The sequence below is a fragment of the Erigeron canadensis genome, chromosome 8 (assembly GCF_010389155.1).
Source record: "Erigeron canadensis isolate Cc75 chromosome 8, C_canadensis_v1, whole genome shotgun sequence".
NCBI lineage: Eukaryota > Viridiplantae > Streptophyta > Magnoliopsida > Asterales > Asteraceae > Erigeron > Erigeron canadensis.
Window position 1 is genome coordinate 40,621,405 of NC_057768.1, and position 3,505 is coordinate 40,624,909.

A 3,505-nucleotide genomic window follows, 5' to 3' on the forward strand; every position below is an offset into this window, starting at 1 on the left:
ATCTTTGGTATGGATATCGATAGAACATGTATACAATGGCACGATCACAATACGTTGAAGCATGTATCCATCCTATTATCTCCAGTTTACTGTATCTAAACAAGTTATACAATAACTTTTTATAAAACAAAAAATAACTTGATGTACTATATCTAAACATATGTGTTCAGTCCATTATCACCAGTTTGATACATCAAACACATGTGTCCGTATCACAACCAAAGATTACAACAACCATTAAATATGCCATTATTACAAAAAAAAAACAATATACTTGCAACCAAATACATAGTTTTTCAGATGTACCTTCATCGGATTCACTCGATGAACCAGTTAAATGAATCGCTGTTTCTTTTTTATTGGTAAAGTTGCTAAACGATTACAACATTCTTGCCCTGTCACTCCTTCTAAATTCCTACTATTGAAAAAACAAGAAAAATACAAAACACAAGAATCGAAATTACTTATAAAAACACATGAATCGGAATTAGTTATAAAACCACATGAACCAACAGAATGAACAGATGAATCAAACAAAAGAAAAAAATTTAGGTTAAAAGAAACCTCTTTTACTCCTCATCATCTCACAATCTTGTATTTATATTTGAAATTTTCCCCTTTAATTGATCACGGATTCTTAATTGATAACACAAAACCATATATTTTTTTCTTCAGTTCCTAATTTTGTTTTGATTTTAGGATTAGATTGAATCTTCTAAAAAGGTTTTTGGAGTTTTACACGGAGTGTCTAGGGGGTTGAGGTTTGCGATTTTTTGTTTGTGTTTTTGTTTTAGTAATACTACTTTTTTATACCCATCCTGCCCTTTATGTACGTTTCAGTCTTTTATTTGAATGCTTATTTACACAAATGCCATCAAATATTATTAACCATTGATTTGGATAATCTAATGGATTAGATTAGTTCTCGCAGTTCTCGACCTTTTACTAGTTCTCACAATAACTATATTTTATATATATAGAGACTATTCGTCCATCGGATGAGCCTGAATACTATTAATACTTATGTACCTAAGACTCTTTTTAAAGGAGTAACAGAAATCGGGTATCTACTTCCAAAACCTTAATGTTTCTATGGAAAAAACATTTGATGATCGGTCAAACTTATTATCTTCTCAATTGGATATCAAGTAAATATTAATGTTGTAATTTTATAAGTTGGACAGACTAAATCTTAGTTTTTGGCTTTGTGCTGCCAAAAAAACACTATAATTCTTAGCACCTTGCTAAGTTTATTGTAGAATATATTCACTTGATGAAAAAGAGAATAAAGCTTGTTTAAAGGGTCACAAAATTTTCAAGATTGTGTGAAGTACATATTAATATATTACTCAACGAACTATCAACAATACGAACTTTAATTTGGATACATAAATAAACAACAATATATAATACACAATGAATCAGTCCTTTAAATCATGGTCGGGAAAAGTAATATATGAAGGAACAATTGACAAATATATAGATATGGTGCTAGATTTTCTGAGGTTCTTCCCATGGTGATTACATTTCCCCCCTTTCTTTGACTTTTGCTTATCGGATCGTATATTATACTAAGAAGAAAACCTGTCAACTTTAAGCATTATATATGTAGAACATGAATATCTGTTCAGTTTAATGGTAAAGGTGGTCCAATAATTACATGTTTTCAATATTTAAAGTATCCAGTGACTATTTAATTAATTGCTAGAGTCATGATGCTTAATTAATCGTTTTCGGTTGAAAGAAAAGTTCAGTTCATGCCTTCATGGTACCTCTCAACAGTAATGTGGAGGAGATCTACAACATATATTGCGCGCGTTACTACCTCTTTTTATTTGTTCTTCTTTTGAAAAACTTTTTAAACAAGAAACTCTCTCATTTTACTCCTAATATATACGAACATTTGGTTATTTCACAACTTTCAAAAAAATATTTTAATAATTAACCCCTACAAATGTAAAAAGTGAGGGACTATAGTTGGATGGAATAACACAAGATGGACCTTACCAACTAGTAACCAACTCATTTGCAAGATGGACATCCATCTAGTTTTTTAATATATATGCCTACGTGATATATGTGTACAAGAACAACTAAAACATATTAATTAAACTATATTAATTCAATCAATGAAGTACTGAATTAATTAATTATAATATTCTTGTTGTTTTTAAATATACACTTAGGAATCCAAGGTTTATGACTTTATGTAAAACATGCATACTACTGTATATATGATGCAAAATTTCATTAAGAATATGTGTATAGATTAATATACTTATTTTATTTTATGTCAAAAGCTAACTGCGTGCTATATAAGGGAGTGGCTGGTACTCCATTTGGCATATCATTTTTAAAAAACATATATTAATTAGTCAAATACAAATATGAGCAAAGTTGTCTCTAACTTTCTTTCATTAACATGGGAAGGGAATGATTTAGATTCTAATCAATACTCATCACCATGTAAAAAAATCAAACTATTCGGGATTGAGCTAGATCCTCTCAACGATGGTTTGACGACGTTCAACAAACAAGGGTTAGGCGATAGTGAAGAAAGTACACGTTCGCGTTCCACTACAGTATCCTCCTCCGATAAAGACAAGTCCCTAGATGCAGATTCTGAAGAGATGAAGAGCTTTAAATGCGATTACTGTGCCAAAGTGTTTGTTAACTCACAAGCCTTGGGTGGACACCAAAACGCGCATAAAAGAGAAAGAGTCAAGAAGAAAATGTTACTATTACAAGCTAGAAAAGCCACTATCGATTACTACCTTAAACCCTACGACCAGATTACCAACAATAATTATGGAGTTAACATAAGATTTCAAGGTTATAGTGATAGTGATTTGACTACATTTGGTTTGTACGACGAAGATCTGTTATCGTTTGAGGGCATGTACAACTCTGCTTATTATAAGCAAGCACCCAAGATGTCAAGAAAGACGCTAGACCATTCTAAGCAAACTTATCATAGTTTGGATCTTCAATTGTGTCTTTAATTAAGTTCGTTCTCCACATGTAACAATCCATCGTAATCACATTTCTTAAATTTTTTAATAAGTTCTTCAATTAAGGACCATATATAAGGAGAAGTTTTACTAATTGATATTTTCCTAAATTTAATCTATTGTCCGGTTTTATTTTAATTTATTTTTCGAACTAGTTTATTCATGCATATGCGAATAGCTATATAGCATGATCATATCATCAATTGAAAACATAAAGAACGTTGATATCGTTGATAACGTTGATATCATTGATTTTTAAAATTTTATTATAGATTTTTAACATTTTATTTATTTTATATTTATTTTTCACATATTTTTTAATTTTGTCCCTTGTTAAAAAAAATTTAGTATCGCCTTTGCGACTATCACACTTTTAGTGAAGTGTGAACAAATTAAAAATTTTGTCAATTTTTTGTGTGTAAAAATATATAGAAATAAAAGTGGGTGGAAATTTCTTCACACTAAAAAGTGTGTAGAATTAAAAGTTCACACTT

At 30.0% G+C, this 3,505-nt stretch overlaps 1 protein-coding gene across 1 annotated transcript; it reads left to right on the forward strand.

Annotated features, from left to right (window-relative positions):
- The first annotated feature begins 2,387 nt into the window (after window positions 1–2,387).
- Window positions 2,388–3,002, forward strand: LOC122610842 (zinc finger protein 5-like). The gene has a single exon (XM_043783799.1). It carries the CDS (start codon window positions 2,388–2,390, stop codon window positions 3,000–3,002), a length of 615 nt encoding a protein of 204 aa, XP_043639734.1.
- The last annotated feature ends 503 nt before the right edge of the window (window positions 3,003–3,505 follow it).

Coding starts and splice junctions, on each gene's coding strand:
- LOC122610842 (XM_043783799.1), top strand. CDS start 2,388: ATGAGCAAAGTTGTCTCTAACTTTCTTTCATTAACATGGGAAGGGAAT.